The sequence below is a fragment of the Mus caroli genome, unplaced genomic scaffold (genome assembly GCF_978045245.1).
Source record: "Mus caroli unplaced genomic scaffold, Mus_caroli_1 scaffold_19, whole genome shotgun sequence".
NCBI classification, from domain to species: domain Eukaryota; kingdom Metazoa; phylum Chordata; class Mammalia; order Rodentia; family Muridae; genus Mus; species Mus caroli.
The window spans coordinates 72,240,356-72,256,743 of NW_028227274.1; the positions used below are offsets into that span (position 1 = coordinate 72,240,356).

At 49.4% G+C, this 16,388-nt stretch overlaps 1 protein-coding gene across 8 annotated transcripts in view; it reads right to left on the reverse strand.

The window, feature by feature from the left end:
- The window catches only part of Mapk4 (mitogen-activated protein kinase 4), a 137,294-nt gene that overhangs the window by 41,686 nt on the left and 79,220 nt on the right, over nucleotides 1–16,388 (reverse strand). For 7 of the 8 annotated variants that reach the window (XM_029472137.2, XM_021150807.2, XM_029472138.2 and 4 more), the window contains one exon: nucleotides 801–2,187. In XM_029472137.2, coding sequence (XP_029327997.1) covers nucleotides 801–1,346 — 546 coding nt within the window. In that variant the 5' untranslated portion in view covers nucleotides 1,347–2,187. Of the gene's footprint in view, nucleotides 1–800; nucleotides 2,369–16,388 lie in introns of all 8 variants that reach the window. The other variant, XM_029472131.2, reaches the window with a different exon arrangement.

Below are 16,388 nucleotides of genomic sequence, written 5' to 3' on the forward strand. Positions count from 1 at the left end.
GCTCTATTCCAATAAAAAATATCAAGGTATAAAGGTTTTGTCGGGAGATTGGCTCTGCTGGAGAGTGCCTGGTTGCCTCTACGTAAGTGCATCAACCAGGCACCCTGCAAAGGCAGCATGCCCGGCAGAAGATGGAAGAGAAGAAGATCAGAGAACTTCCCAAAGACACAACTGGTCAGGAGGGAGGAGGCCTAGGCCTTCAAAATTAATTGTGGTGACTTGTGTCTCTATCGGCGCAATTGGGATGGTTCTGTGACACACACGGGGAATTTTAACAGAACCAACCTCAAACATGGCTTCTCTAGCACACTGAGGCATCACAGGACCCAAGAGGGCAGACATGCAGTAAGCATTAGCTCACTCTTCACTGATTGATGGAAAGGGACCCAGGATGGGCCAGCCCTGGTGAGGGGAGCAAACCAGAAGATAGTGTTCTCAGTGTGGGGAGTCTTCTGGGGTCTCCTGAGCTCTGAGAGGATGATGAAGACACCCAGGACCAGCAGATGCAAAAGAAAACTTCACCAACCACACAGAGTTCGGGAAGAAGTTTCTGACATTGTTTAATCTGACCTTTCACTTGTGCGGCCCAGTGTTATTGGCCAAAGGCATGTGACAGAGCCATGACTAGGAACTAGATTCCTCCATCCCGGCCAACGTCCCAGGCCGTGGATCTTTCTGCACCTTTCTGCCTCCCCTTACACTCACAACCGTCTCCTGATCACAAACCCTCTGGAACAACTGTGTACACCCTTGAGGATCCCACAGGTCTCACTAGCAGCAGCCTTTCCAGGCCAACCTACCTTGTGTGAGTAATGTTGATCCACGATCCTTGCCAACCCGAAATCCCCTATCTTGAGCACAAGGTCCTCCGTGCTGATGAAGATGTTGGCGGGCTTCAGGTCCCTGTGCAGCACGTTGGCAGAGTGGATGTACTTGAGCCCACGGAGCAGCTGATACATGAACAGCTTGGCGTGGTCCTCTGTCAGTGTGCCCTGCTCCAGCAGGCACGCCAGGTCAGTCTCCATGTACTCTTGGACGATATAGGCCACGCTAAACTTGAAGAGCTCGCCCTGCAGATCGCTCCCCTTGGGTCCCAGCACCTCGTATACTTTGACAATGTTGTCATGGTCCAGGCGCCGGATGATTTTGATCTCTCGGAGCGCGTGCTTCATGCTGCGGGCGTCACTCAGAACGATCTTCTTCACGGCCACCTTCCGGCAAGCCCTGCTGTCCGTAGCTGACAGCACCAGCCCGTTGACCCCAAAGCCTAGGGGTTGGAAGTCAATGAAGCGCCCACCAAGGTCATACCCGTAGACGCTGGCGATGCAGTCACCTTTCTCAGCCATTGTTGCCTCAGTGGTCCGGGGCCGGCTGGAAAATGCAGGGGCAGTCAGGAAAGGCCAGGTTCCAGCTAGTGGCTTCCCCAGCACACCTCATTCTGTCAAATCTCACAACTGAGGGATGCTTTGGCTCCTGGTGAGGTCGCTGCTGCCAGCTGTCAGGGGACAGGAAGGGCTGCAAGTCCTTGCTCCCCGACCTGCTTAGCCGGATGCTGCTAAGGTCGTTGTTACCTGCACACGGAGGGTTTGCCACCAACTCCTGCGATTCAAGAACCCTCCTGGATGCTTAAAATGGCTCGCGCATCTTCTAGATCCGGCATTATTAGAAAGAAAAGCCTGTATCGTTATCTTCTATCTCCATGGATCTCAGAGTAAAAAAAAGTATTCGGCAACTTTGAATCCTTCTGTGTGGCTCAAGTGCAGGAGCTGCTTGCTGTGCGCGCTGTTGTTGCTTTACTTAAGTGGGCCCAGAGCTTAATCGGATCACAGCCTCCCTCTGTGCTCTGAGCAGCAAGAGGGGACCCAGTTAATGGATTCTAGACGATTCTAGGGGCTTCTTTTCCTCTCTGCCAGTTTATCTTTCTACGAGTTCTGTTTTGATTCCAAAACTCCAACCAGTCTGGTGAGTAAAGAGTTGGGTAAAGCCACACTCTCGCACGAGCTCTGCAGTTACATCTGCTGTCCCAAGTCCAAAAAGAACTCAGCTGCCAGGCCAGGACCCTCCAGAGGCTTCAGACGAGAGGACATCCTCTTTCACCCACTTATCTGCAGCACCTTGACAGAGGATGCTCAGCAGGATGCCTTAGGGCTGCAGGAATGTAGCATCATTCGGACAAAGTCCCCTTCCCTGTCAAAGAAACAACGCTGGGTAAATTTCCACACTCTGGCTTCCAACACCTTCCCACTTGCATCTTTTGTTAACCAGCCCAAGTGTTATTTGATCTGTCCAGCCAGCTGAAATGTTGCTGGTCGCTCTGGGGATTCCAGCTTTGCTGCTCAGCCTCCCTCCTGCTGTGTGCAGCAGTGTCCTGGCAGAGGAGAAAGATGGAGTTGATTTGATAAGCCCATCAGACATTGCGCTTTTATGTCAGTGCCTGCCCACCACCCTAGGGCTAACACGTGCAGATTGGGGATGGGAATCATCCCTTTGACCTTTGAGAAATTAATCTGTTATGCTTTTCAGACACACACACACACACACACACACCTGCATTAGCTAGGAAGGCTGAGAGTCAAGAGGAGCTAGCTACAGATGAAAATGAAGACTCTGGAATCTTGTTTTCCCAGGAGGGTCCTTTCCTTATTTTGCAAACGCCTTTGAATACTTTAAGAAAAAATTCCCTTCAGCCTGAGATGGACTAGCATCTGTGTTCTTTGCTTTCTGCATAGGTGACAGATACACACATACAGAACTACAGGAAAACTCTCCTGTCACTCACAGAAAAGGAGCCATCTGCCCAAAAGTCAGTGCTATACCTCGGCCAGCATGGCAAGCCATATTCTTTTTATGGCAGAGCCCCTGGGGATCTAACTGCTTAAAGCAGTTGGCCACATCTGTATTTGACTGTTCTCCTTTGATGGCTGCTAACTCAAACGGCAGGTGTAGGATATTAGGTGGTAAGAGGAAGGCACTACAAACACTAGCCTGGTCAACTCAGAACTCTGAAGTAAGACAACATGGTGACTTCAAGAGTGTGGTGTGTTTCCCAAGCATACAAAGTTCATAGCTACACACAGAATTTTGTACCCAGCATAGAGGAACTCTGGCCAGGCTCCTTAATTCTTAATTCCCACCCCATCTATCTGGTCTCGTTACAGTGCAGGGTCCCATGTGGGTCCACATTCCCATCTGGACTCTGTGTGACTCTACAAATAAGAAATGAAACAAAGCTACCATGAGCTTAATGCTCCAAAATTTATAGCACACACACGTGTATGAGTGTGTGCAAGTGAGTGTGTGATGAGTGTGCACCCAAGTGTGTATGAGTGTGGGTGTTTGGGTAAATGTGTGAGTGTGTATACATATGTGAATGTGTGTTTGTGTGTACAAGTGTGAGACTGTATGAGTGTGTGTATGTTAGTCTACAAGTGAATGTGAGAATGTGTGAATGTGTGTATGAGTGTGTGCATGTGAGAATGTATATGAGTGCGTATGTGCTCGCATATGAATGTGTGTGAGAGTGAGAGTGTGTGAGTGTGAGTATTTGAGTGTGTGAGAATGTGTGTATTATATGAGTATTTATGAGTGTGAGAGTGTGTATGTGCTCGCATGTGAATGTGTGTGTATGTGTTTATATGAGAGTGAGTGTGTGTGTGAGTGTTTGTGAGTGTGTGTGTAGGGGGGCATACAAATGATCAATTGTATCCCATTGAGGGCTGTGCATTCAGGTACACGTGCGTGTATGTGGAAGCTATAAGTTGATCCCAGGTGCCGTCTTCAATAGCTTCTCTGCCTTATTCTCTGAGACATGGCCTCTCGCTGCTCCTGGAACTCCCTGATTGGCTGGACTGGCTAGTCAGCAAGCCCTGGGGAGCCTGTCTCTATTCCCCAAGCTCTGGGGTCACAGGTTCATATGTGGCTGCTGGAGCGCTGATCTTAGGTTCTCATGCCGTGTGGCAAGCACATTATAGAATGTGCCATCTCCTGAGTTGTGCCATTCCCTGCCCTGTCCCTCTGAGGATTTCTGAACAAGGAAGTTTGCCAAGGCTCTGGAACACAGTAAGCGCTTGGCTCTACAGAAGTCAGCTGTCACAACTGCTGTCCAGCAGTTCCTCATCTGAATGAGATGGCCTGACTCTTTTGATAGCCTGTCAAATTTACAGCGGTTTCCTCTCTGAAGCTTTTATTGGGCCCAAAGGCCAAACAATCATAGACTTGACACAACTCCAGACTTGGGAACAGTCTGGGTGAACAGGTCCCATTTTCCTTAACTGCACACAGTACTGCCCTCCTAGGCTCATGTGACTAAGAGTCACTATCAGCCTTCATTGGGTTGGGCCAGGTTTCTAAGTATTCTATTAGCCAACTCCATTAGTGGCTGACACCTGCCCCCACCTCCCACGGTGTCCCCAAATGCTAAGAGCATGCCATGTTCTCCCGTCTCAGGTGAAGGAGTCTGAGACTTCGTGAGTGCTAGTACAGAGAGCGACCCTCGGCTAGGGGAATACTCTTCACTTGGTGTGCAGATGCCCGAGCCACTCTGGAGGGTGCTGAGACACACACACAGCGCCACAGTCTGTGTGCAATAAAGTCCTCAGAGACATCTAACTCAGGGAACTCAACCTGCATGAACACATGAGCGCATGTGCGTGCGTGCCTGCGTGCGTGCGTGCCTGCGTACGCGCGTGCCTGCGTACGCGAGTGCGTGCACCACACACGGCTCACTCCGGTAGCCGGGCCAGACGACTCCACTGGAGCTGGAGTTTCTTGAAGTTCCACGTGTTCGGTCCCCAAAGGCACTGCAGAGGGAGCTAATTACATATATCTCTCTTTGAGGAGAGATGCACAAGCTTCCTCCTCTTTCCAGCTCCTGCTGGGCGCTAAACAGAGACTGAAGTGTCTCAAAGGAAGAGTGGTTGGCAATTGGGGCTGCATTGTGGGTAATCTGTGAATAATTAAGAAGGACTTCATTTATTTTTAAATCCTTTCCTCTTCCTGACCACGGTGGGAGGGACTATCTTCCTTGTACATGCGTCTGACTCTTTCTAGGTGCTCAGCTAGAGGACACAGGGAACATGTCACCTTGGGGAGGCTCTACTCCAGCACCATCTTCCTCCTGGGTGTCTAAATGGACCCTTTTAATTCTCGCCCTGCTTCTTTGATGGTGCCTTTTCAGATCCCTTCTGGTGGAAGAGTGTGTCCCCATTTTCAGCACTTTTCCCGGATGGTGGGATGTTTCTCCCTGTGTATGAGTGCAAGGCTCATAAGCGCTTCTTGCCACAACCCCTAATCATGCAGACAAAACCCAGCGCTTGAACTTCAACCTCCTCAGCATCATCTGTCACTCCAGTACTAACAACCTCTGAGAAGTTCAACAGCCTATGCGGATGGCCTTCGTCCAAGTGTTCTGTCCCCACCCGAGTTTCCTGTCACCTCTCTGTTCCCAAACTGCTTCTCTTTAGACAGTTCCTTTCTCTAGTTCCTCTGTAACATCTACTGCAAACCCCACCACCTTCTCCCACAGGCTGCTGGCTGTGAAAGCATCCTTTCTAACAGGTCTCAGATCAAGTCTAGCATGATATGCCACGAAGCAGGGCTGTTCACCCCCCCCCCGAGGGGCAGGTGGCACTTAGATGTGTCCCTAGGTAGTGGAGTAGGTCCAGCAGCAGAGGTTGGTCATCACCATGAGGAGGTGACAGCCCAGAGCTGCTCAGAATCCCAGATATGATTTCAAACCAAGGACTTGGCATTCACTGTAGGAGACAGAAAGGTTAACTTATTCAGCTGCGCTCAGATAACAGGCAGCAAGACGAATGTGTGTAGCTCCCCCAAGGGCAGCGCAGTCTCCCGCAGTTCTATGGCAAACACAGTGATAAACACAGAAATAAAAACCGCTAGCCTAGGCCTTCCCAAGAGTCGAACCCCAGTTTTGACGGGTTTCTCATGGACAGCTTCTCAGAACTCCAGTGAGTTATTCTCTCACTACCTAGCCTTTGAACAGATGGAGGCCAACCAGAGGTGAGGTGGCATATGTCACCTGTCCCTTTCTGGGATCCTTGGGGCTCTGGTTTACAAATTGGCTTTGGAAAAATCTAAATTTAGATTCACCCCTCTGCCTGCTCAGTGCCTCCCCAACCTCATGCTGTTGACTTCAGCAGGAAATAGTCTCCTGTGAGACACTGGCGTTTCTCAGCTCCTGCCTCCTTCCTTCTCCCAGAAACCCCCAAAACCTGCAGTTAATTCTTGGATGGGGCTGTAGGCTGCACAGTGCCAGGGAAAACCATCTATGCCACACTTGGGCCCTGACTGTGCCCAAGGTTCATGAGTAAAGATCAGGAAGCCATTTCTATAAAGGGCCAGTCTTCCTTCAGGTGAGCTGCCTATTCACGGGGGTTCTGCCCAGTGTTGCTTCTAACTGACACTCACTATCTACCCAGGTCACTATTGTCTCTTGCATATGAGTAGGAGCCACATCTGGTTCAGCCAGGGAGAAGCTGTCTCTAACCCAGACCTCCCAGTCTCAGTGCTGTGGACATTTGGGTCCATGACATCGTCAACAGGTCCCCTCCTGAGCACTGGCCTCTGTCCACTCCACGCCAGTAGTATTCTGCAGTGCCTCCAAACACTGACCATCAAGTCAGCTCAGCTGAGTTGCTGGTCTGCTGGGAAGTTTCACCAGAGGTGGGTTAGCGTTGAAGAGGTCAGCTGGTACTTGACTCAGTGTCTCCCATAGGGTATCAGTCATGCTTTCTGACCAGCCTGGAGTCACATGAGGGCTAAATTAGTCTCTACCAGGATCATCCATGTGATCTACACGGGTCTTGCTCGGAGTCAGCAGCTCACTCCTTGTTTTGTGGGGCAATGACTCTTATTATGTGTATTATTGTGTGCACGATATCATGTGACTGTGGGCACAGTTGTGTCATGGCATACCTGTGAAGGCCAGACAACTTTGTGGAGTTCGTTCTCCCCTTCTGCCTTTACATAAAATATGCAGATTGAACGCAAGTTGTCAGATGTGTATAGAAAGTCCCTTTTAGCCACTGAGCCATCTGACCGGCCCCGATGCTAAAGCTAATTCCATCACATGTGAATAGTACTCCCTAGTTGCCAAGGCTACCTCACACAGTCCCTAAAATCCTAGAGGACAACTGGACTTCTCAAACCTAAACCCGCTGAAAACCCTGAGTCTAAACAGATGTCATCTGAGGGCAGACATTGACACTGGATCAATTCCTGAAAAATAAGCTTTAAAGAAAAGCTTTCTGAGGGAAAGAAATCCTTCTTCCCCAAGGAGCAAGAAACCCTATCTCCTGTCTGAGGACACAATTGTAGAGGAATCAATGTTGATGTAATTGATGCAATGTTGATCTGAGATGCTGTGCAGAAAAAACCAGAAGACCAAACCCAGCACACTACAAGTGGCAGGTGAGCAGTGGAGCTTTTTGAGTGGCCGCAAGCAGCTGAGTCACATCTATAGGTACCCAACTCTAGCCTTCTTGTCAAGAGAGATGGTCAAGTCCACTATTATTCTACTCTAACAGCAGACATTTAGGGTCCCTGGGATGCAGTCACACCACCCACCATGGGCTGCAGTTTCCTTATCAAGTTTCCTTAAGAATATACCCTTGGAGGCTAGAGAGATGGCTCTGTGGTTAAGAGCAGTGGCTGTTCTTCCAGAGGTCTTGAGTTCAATTCCCAGCAACCACATGGTGGCTCATGACCATCTATAATGGGACCTGGTGCCCTCTTCTGGCATGCAAGTGTGCGTGCAGATAGAGTACCCATATACATAAAATTAATTAATTAATTAATTAATTAATTAAAAGAAGACATGCTTCGGGGGACCCTGAGAAAGGAGATGAAGACCCCTGCTGTCCTTCCCTCTCCAAGTTGAAGTTAATAAAGCAACAGAAGGCTTTAATAAAATGGTTTGGCTTGAGGAACATCAGACCTGTGGTGGAAGGAGGTGACCATCCATAAAAGAACAAATTGGAGCCTGCAGGCTTTGCTTTCTTCTTCTTCTTCTTCTTTTTCTTTTTCTTCTTCTTCTTCTTCTTCTTCTTCTTCTTCTTCTTCTTCTTCTTCTTCTTCTTCTTCTTCTTCTTCTTCTCCTTCTTCTTTCTCCTTCTCCTTCTCCTTCTCCTTCTCCTCCTTCTCCTTCTCCTCCTCCTCCTCCTCCTCCTCCTTCTTCATTATTATTACTATTATTATTATTGGCGGTGGTAGTAGTGGTGGTAGGTTTGTTTGTTTGTTTGTTTATCTATCTATTTATTTATTTTGAGACAGAGTCTCACTATGTAGCTATAGCTGTCCTGGAACTCACTACGTGGACTAGGCTGGCTTCGAACTCACAGAGACCCACCTACCTCAGCCTCCCAAATGCTGAGATTAAAGGTGTATGACATCAAGCCCGGCTTTACTTCTTGTTTAGAACATTGTATCCATCCAGGAGAACAAAGACCTCCCGGGATTTTCAACACACTGAAATAGCAAGGAGAGAAACGCTGGTTCTCCATGGAAGGTCCAGTTCCAACCTGGGGAGACTGAGGAAAGGGGACAATCTGGGTTCCCTTGTATGAAGTGTGGGTGCTGGTCTCCATGGAAACAGTGGCAGCTGTGCAGAAACACCTGCCTCACCTGAGACTAGGCATGTGGCTTGTCAGGGAGGTAGGCTGTGTTGCAAAGATTCAATTCTGACTTTCAATGACTCCTGCATTTAACTTTTGTAGTTTAAAGGCAAAACTTCCTCCTTCTTCTCTGTAAAGGAAGGAGATCAAGGAGAGTAAAACCTGGGGCTACTTTCTTCGGGAGGAGAAGGGATGACATGGGGGTCTTGTGATGTGGCCCAAGCTGTCCTTGAACTCATAGTCCCCTGACTTCATCCTGAGCGCTTGAGGTATATGCCACCATGCCCAGCTGGAGATGGTAGCTTCCTTCAGGGTCTAACTCAGCACAGCGGTGACTTAGGCAGCTAGTAGGTGAGGTCTGTTTGTGGCTGGCGTTGTTGGGCTATATTCTAAGGGAAACCAGAATGCCCAGGTTCTGAGTTTTGGAAGGCAGCTCCTCCCTGTTTAATTCCTTCGGGGCCCCACTGCCTTTCCTAAGTTGGGAGATTACTCTCTGTGAGCCCACATGCAACACACACTCCTGAGAAGAAGGGCCAGAGTTTGCACCGGATCTTTCCTAGCAAACTTGGTAGTGGTGGTTGGGGGGGGGGGCGCACAACAGAATCGCATCCTCCTTGCCCAGAGCCCAGGGTAAGGATATGCTAAGGCTATGTGACCACAGAATCTGAATTACTGTACTGGTTGGTTTTGTGTGTCAACTTGACACAAGCTGGAGTTATCACAGAGAAAGGAGACTCAGTTGGGGAAATGCCTCCATGAGATCCAGCTGTGGAGCATTTTCTCAATTAGTGATCAAGGTGGGTGGGCCCCTTGTGGGTGGTGCCATCCCTGGGCTGGTAGTCTTGGGTTCTCTAAGAGAGCAAGCTGAGCAAGCCAGGGGAAGCAAACCAGTAAGTAACATCCCTCCATGGCCTCTGCATCAGCTCCTGCTTCCTGACCTGCTTGAGTTCCAGTCCTGACTTCCTTTGGTGATGAACAGCAATGTGGAATTGTAAGCTGAATAAACCCTTTCCTCCCCAACTGCTTCTTGGTCATGATGTTTGTGCAGGAATAGAAATCCTGACTAAGACAATTACCTTGGGTTTTTGTTTTTGTTTTTTTAAATCAGAAAAGGCAAATACACCATCTATGTGCTCCTTCGACTCCAGCACACACCAGTGGAAGACATTAACTGTCAATCTTTACACTCCTTCCTTTTCCGCTGAGACAGGAAAACCAGAATCTTTCTCTAACAGCACCCCACTAACAACACCTCTCTGCCCACTGTCAGAGTTGGAACTCAGGCAGGACTCTCTGCACCCCGACTGTGACCCCGACTGTATGCTCCCATCACTGTGATACACCCCACCTTTATTTCTGGGACCATCTCAGCTTTGCTCCCAGACACCCAGTTCAGCTCATCGAGCACTTAGTGATGGTTGGCTAGGCGCCACATGATCCCATACCTTCCACAATGCCTGACTTGATGCTTCACACAAACAGGATTTGGCACCACTGTCTGACTAATAAAACTTCACAGCACAGCACAGGCCTGGTAAAGAGAGGGCTGGATGGGTGTGACCTACTACTGCCTATCAAATTGAAGAGGAGAAACTGACTTTCTAAGGTCATAGGGTAAAGTCGCGGAGTCTGGGTCCCAGTAAACTTCAGCATACTCTATCGTGTGGGACTCCTCGTCCTCCTTGCCCAAGTCACTTGGGAACCGACTTGGGAACCTTCCTAAGCACCCGTCTCCAGGTTTGGATTCCACTTAACAGCCGTATAAGATGCCTTTTTAGAATTTTCTTTTTAGATTTTATTTTACGTGTGTGAGTGTTTTGCCTGAGTTTATGTATATGTAGCCATATATGCCTGGTGCCCTCAGAAGTCAGAAGGCAGCGTGGGATTCCCTGGAACTGAACCTGGGTCCTCCGCAAGAGCAAGAGCAGGTGTTCTTAGCGGCAGCTGCGGTCAGATCCCTCTTTTCTGGTCTCCCCCCCTCCACCCCCAATCCACTGGCCACATTCTGCTCTCTCTGCCTCATCCTTATACATCCTTATCATCTCTGTTGCCCGGAAGCTTTCCCTCCTACTTCCCCTGGCTCTTCTCACGCCACCCTTAAGTCTAAGTTTTAACATCCCCTCCTCCATGAGGCCCTCCCAGGTGTCTCCTCCCAACCCCCAGCAGACTAGCTATCTGCTCAGGCCCAGTGCCCATCATCCTGTCTCAAGTCAGCTTTCTCTCTTCCTGTTTCGGCTTTAATAGCTGGTTTCCAGTGTTGGCTGGAAGCTTGGTGTGGGAGGCTGGGAGCACTCTGAGAAGCATCATGCCCCCTGGTTAATCCAAACCTCCTTCCTTCCCACAGGGGTCGAAAGCACACAGGAGAATGTCTCAGACCTTACCAGAGTCACTTGCTGGACTCGGTGCCTTTAAGTTTCCCAGACTTCCCACCAGTCAAACTCGCTGCCCAGTTAATGCATGCACACAGCTGTCCGCTCTTCCCGGGGATCCTAATCATTTACAGGGGTGCGCTCAGGGACCAAAGGGAGTGCTCCTAGAGCGGAAGAACAGTTCCTTTTCCCAGCAACCGCGTCTGCCGGTCCACAAGTGACCAATGTGGCATTTTGACAGCTTGAGTAAGAAAGCAGCAATTTGTAGGGCATTCAGGGATCTCGCTGTTGAGTAAATCTTGGGGCTGGGAGCCAGGAGGCCTGGATTCTAGTGCTGGGAGCTGGGAGATCTCCACAGCAAAGCTCTGATCTTTGGGGGAAGGGAACCAACCACTTGCCCCACCTATTCACAAGGCCATCGGTGAACAGACCGCCCCAGGAAAGATGCACCAGTCAGAAGCGCAACCAGTACATCGAATCTCAAACCTTCCACATTAACACACTGGGCTCCAGGGTCAGAGTTACCCTTTCACGTGACTTGGTCAAATCGCAACATCCCTCTAATACCAGAGGCCTTCGTCAGGCAAAAAGTGAGTAGCTGCCCCATGAGCCACTGGGCTTGCTTTGAGCCTCTTTTGAGAGAGGGGATGGAGGGAGGAGCCTGGAGGGATCTTCAGATCATGTTATCTGCATCTTTCTCCCAGCACACACTGAGACACCCAGCTGGGGCGGGGCACAGAGAAAGGAGTCTACCAGTAAGCTTGTCCACACTGCCGGTGTTCGCACACCCTCTACTTTGCCACCACACACCCAACACCCACTCTTCTGTCCTTCTTTGTAGCATCACCTTCATGGTTTTAAAACTAAGAGAGTCAGAACTGTGTGTCAGAGAAAGCCCGACAGAGATGTGAACCTGAGCAAGGTCTCATTTTGTTTCTCGGTCTATTAGGAGATGCTAAGGAACATCACAGGTCTCCAGGGGTGATGTGATCCTGCAAAGGCACTCCGCGCACACGCATGCACGCACGGATGCATGGACGTACGCACGAACGGACGCACAAACAAGCCTTTAGGTCTCAATAGTTAGGACCCCTGGGGAGGGACAGGTTATTCAGGTGAGGAGCCCCAGGAAGGGGAAATCAAGGCAAACACAGATGAAGGGAAGGATGCTGGAGCCAGGAACACAGCAGATGGAGAAGAGTAAGCAGTGGCCTGTGACTGCAGTTGCTTCCTAGTAGAAACTCTGAAGAACAGTGTTCACGTGACACCAGCTTCCTACCAGCAGCCGCGCCTTTTCCTCAGCTCATCTTGGCATCACTTGAAGGAAGCTGTTACCTAAGTGCAGGCGATTCTACTAAGTACGGTAGGAACGAAGCCTTGCCACAGCTGGGTGGGGAAGTCAAGGCTCAGAGAAGGGATAGGACTCTCCCTAGGTAGTGTGTGATCCACTACCACCACCACCCCTGGGGGAGACCTGAACACTTGAATGTCTATCTGTGCATCTCAGGGCACGGATGGCAGAAAGAAGACATAAGCCCGCCCAAGTCTAGATGGTGAACCAGTGGACAATTGGTGGCTCAAAGAGGCATCACCAAAAAGACCAGCCTAGCCAGGTGAGGGCTATGTGGCCCCTCACAGGGCAGTGACTCAGGGGGCCACAGGGCTAGAGTATCTCTCAATGTCGACTCTACTCATGCCACGTTTTGTCGCAGCAGGGTAGAGCACATTCTTTTCTTCCTCTTTGTAACGGAAGCATAGAATCAGTGGGACCCTCCAATGAGCACGTTTTAGAATAAGCCCCACTGCCCTCTGCCATCTCCTGCTGCGTGTCACGTCCCTCTCTCCTCCTGCTGTATTTCCAAATAGCATCTCTTCTTACTCTCGCCTGAGATCCCCTCACAGTACCCCCACTTAGACCTGCATCTGTGCTCTCAACTGCAACTTCTCCGTGAACTGCATGGTCTGGAGTGATCCTCTCTAGTTACCACACTCCTAGACCATGAAAGACTCTGTGCTTGGAGCCACCGTCACCTTCTCAGGGGAAAGGACACCTTCAGACTTCGTGCTTCCTTCTTGTTCACAGCACACATACCTATGACAGCTGGGTCTTCTATTAGACAGAGAATCCCAAGAAAAGTGTGGTGGCCACTTTACCCCGATGTACCCAGCTGTGTACAGCTCCAGGCATGTTAAAAGGTTACTCAGGGTATGACTGGGGTGGTGAGGACCTGAGGATGGAAAATGCTTTGCAAGAGGGCTCAGGGTAGTGGTTTTTCAAAGAGCATCTCTTGGAGGGTGTGATTGGATGAACAGGGGAGATACACAGTCAGGACACTGGAAAGCAGGAGGCCTGAGGGGAGCAGAGTGAGAGAGCAGCTGAGAGTTGAGCAGCAAATGTCGGGGTGCATTTAGAGATCACAACAGAAGAGTGGCCGTGGGGGCTGGGGGGTTGTGTGGGAGCTGACGTGGGCTGTGTGTGTGTGTGTGTGAATGAGACTGTGTGTAGCTGGTTGTACGGGGCTGTGGGTCTAGCGCACAGAACATGAGTGTTCCCATGGGAGGAGGTGGTTAGCCGTGGACTCCCGGTAACTGTATACTCTCTTGGGCATCACCTACAGGCAGGATGTCAAACAGCACAGGTAGGAGTCCACTGAAGCAAATCCAAACCTAGAGAGCCCGAGTCATCCTGAACGGTTCTCCCTCTCCCTTTTCCTCGCTCTGGCTATCAGATAACACACTGACAAACTCAGGATGTTACATTCAGGTTGTTTCCAAGACCGAAGACCAACCGTCCCCCTCAGACTGATTTTTCTTTTTTTTTTTTTTTTTTAATATTTTTATTACATATTTTCCTCAATTACATTTCCAATACTATCCCAAAAGTCCCCCATAGCGCCCCCCACTTCCCTACCCACCCATTCCCATTCTTTTGGCCCTGGCATTCCCCTATATTGGGGCATATAAAGTTTGCAAGTCCAATGGGCCTCTCTTTCCATTGATGGCCGACTAGGCCATCTTTCGATACATATGCAGCTAGAGACAAGAGCTCCAGGGTTCTGGTTAGTACATCATGTTGTTCCAACAATAGGGTTGCAGATCCCTTTAGCTCCTTGGGTACTTTCTCTAGCTTCTCCATTGGGAGTCCTGTGATACATCCAATAGCTGACTGTGAACATCCACTCCTGTGTTTGCTAGGCCCCGGCATCGTCTCACAAGAGACAGCTATATTTGGGTCCTTTCAGCAAGATCTTACTAGTGTATGCAATGGTGTCAGCGTTTAGAAGCTGATTATGGGACGGATCCCTGGATACAGCAGTCTCTAAATGGTCCATCCTTTCATCACAGCTATGAACTTTGTCTCTGTAACTCCTTCCCTGGGTGTTTTGTTCCCAATTCTAAGAAGGTGCACAATGTCCACACTTTGGTCTTCATTCTTCTTGAGTTTCATGCGTTTATCAAATTGTATCTTATATCTTGGGTATCCTAAGTTTTGGGCTAATATCCACTTATCAATGAATACATATTGTGTGAGATCTTTTGTGATTGTGTTACTTCACTCAAGATGATGCCCTCCAGGTCCATCCATTTGGCTAGGAATTTCATAAATTCATTCTTTTTAATAGCTGAGTAGTACTCCATTGTGTAAATGTACCATAATTTCTGTATCCATTCCTCTGTTGAGGGACATCTGGGTTCTTTCCAGCTTCTGGCTATTATAAATAGGGCTGCTATGAACATAGTGGAGCATGTGTCCTTTTTACCGGTTGGGACATCTTCTGGATATATGCCCAGGAGAGGTATTGCTGGATCCTCCGGTAGTACTATCAGACTGATTTTTCTATCGTCCCTCTTCAGCTGCAGCCACGGTGCGAGAAACCACATAGCATGTGAACCTCTGAGTAAGTCCTCCGTGCAAATGGGTTTTGTTCAATTCTTCTGGAAGTCTTAGCTGCTGTAGACAGCTCTTTTATTGTTTGCTAACCCCGCAGATAGCAATAAAAGTGAAACGAAAACAGATTTGCAAAGCAACTTTCCACTGTCCAAAGCACTTGCCCGTCGTACTATTTAATATTTAATATTTTTCATGCAATATTTATTTAGCAGCCCTGTGTTCCAGGCAGCGGGGATTCAGGTGCACACAAAGCAGGCTGTGAAACTTCCAGTTCAGAGGTGGAGAGGCCGCTGTGACACAAAGGTTGGCTAGAGCTCATGTCTGACTGGGAAGCACACAGAGCTGAGAGTCGAGTTAAGAAGAGGACCAATTACTTGGGGGAACAATGGCAGACTTCCTCAAGAGGTGACATTTAAGTGGAGACTTGAGGAGTGAATCTGGGCTGAGAGGCGGAGGCACTTGGGGCAGGATGTCAGCATCATAACCTTGAGAAGTAAGTCAGATGCCGGAGGAATGGAGAAGTCTGGTGGGATGGATCTTGACAGCCGTCGGTGGATAAATGAGGCCAGGGAGATCAGCCCGGGGATCTACTTACTCTTCGATTGTTTCTCCTTTGAGAAAGAGGACGTCTGATGTACCAGGAAACTCTGGGGAGAGAGGCCACCGGAGGACCTATGGGCAGCCCTTGCACAAGACTCTGTGGTTTCATCTCCAACTTACAAATAGAGAAACTGATGCTTGAGTCCGTACATCTGGAAAGGGGTGGAGCAGTCTACTGACACTTAACAACTAGACCCTAACGACTCAGCTACTAAAGGAATTAAATATCCCAGTTTCTAGGGGCTGTCCTGCCTGCCGAACGATGTTCCAAATCACACGTCCAGCTCGTGTCAGTGGCCATGCCTTCGATATGAGACTGCTCTTCTCCCACCATTCCCGTTTGTGAAAACGGGACAACAATCAGCTTTTAAATAGAGACTTAACTGGCTCCTACAGCCACAGGGAAGGGGCTAGACACGATGCTTAATAATCATATAAGATCTGTCCTAGCTCTCTAGCAATACCATCTCTCCGAGGCTGGAGCAGGAGTGTTGCATGAGAAATTTCAAGGCCATTTTTGAAGCGCATTCTTCCCCCGCTTTTGGCATTCATTCCCCCCCTCTTTGATGGAATTGCTTTAATACCTAGGCAGCTTCCTTACCTGCCGGCAGCTTGTCGGGAGCCGTGTCTGGCTCCCACCACTCCCATCCTGTGCTTTCCCAGCCTGCAGATCTCTGATCTCTCCCTCCACACATCCTCTAGTGACATTTCCCCTCTCCCAATCACCAGGTCCTCCCTAGATATTGGGCCTCAGCAGGGCTACAGAAGAGGACAGAGAGTAAAAGTGGGAGACCGCAAATGGTGTCAAGGAACCTCACAGCCTGGCCCCAGGGTGCCTCCTGCTCTCTTCTCTCCTGACATGCCCACCTCTAGCGCCTTTTCAAATGAGTCATCTCT